This window comes from Merops nubicus, unplaced genomic scaffold (assembly GCF_000691845.1).
Source record: "Merops nubicus isolate BGI_N331 unplaced genomic scaffold, ASM69184v1 scaffold45764, whole genome shotgun sequence".
Taxonomy (NCBI): domain Eukaryota; kingdom Metazoa; phylum Chordata; class Aves; order Coraciiformes; family Meropidae; genus Merops; species Merops nubicus.
The window spans coordinates 29,860-30,292 of NW_008604432.1; the positions used below are offsets into that span (position 1 = coordinate 29,860).

Below are 433 nucleotides of genomic sequence, written 5' to 3' on the forward strand. Positions count from 1 at the left end.
TCCACGGCGGGGCCACGACATCCGCGATTTGCTTGCTCGGAGGCTCCTCTCCGCTGGCTTGGGCGGGAGCCGGCCGCTTCGCCTCGCCCTGCTCCGTCTCCTCGTCCTTCTTCCTTTTCTTTGCAATGGGGTCAGCTTTCGGTTTGGCGAGCCTCACGCTCAGGTGCCGGCTCTTCCACAGCGCTCCGTGGAGCACTTTCATGGCCTTATCCCTCTCCTCCTCGCTCTTAAACGTCACGAAGGCGAACGTCTGCTTCCCAAAAAGTTTTATCTTATGGGGGTTGAGTCCGTATTTGGCAAGGAACTTTTTCACGTCGTTAAACCCGATATATTTGGGAAGGTTTTGTATTTCTACTTTATAGATCTCAGAGGTAAACAAGTCTCCCTTTATATATCTGTACACGTCGGGGCAGGCTGCGGGGCTCCCCGCGCG

General features: G+C 55.4%; 1 protein-coding gene across 1 annotated transcript in view; it reads right to left on the reverse strand.

The window, feature by feature from the left end:
* The window catches only part of TRMT2A (tRNA methyltransferase 2 homolog A (S. cerevisiae)), a gene marked incomplete at its 5' end in the record, with an annotated part of 7,508 nt that extends 7,099 nt beyond the window's left edge, over positions 1 to 409 (reverse strand). Inside the window, 1 exon segment of the mRNA XM_008938987.1 lies at positions 1 to 409. This exon segment is cut by the window's left edge and continues 67 nt beyond it. Coding sequence (XP_008937235.1) covers positions 1 to 409 — 409 coding nt within the window.
* Between the last annotated feature and the right edge of the window lie 24 nt (positions 410 to 433).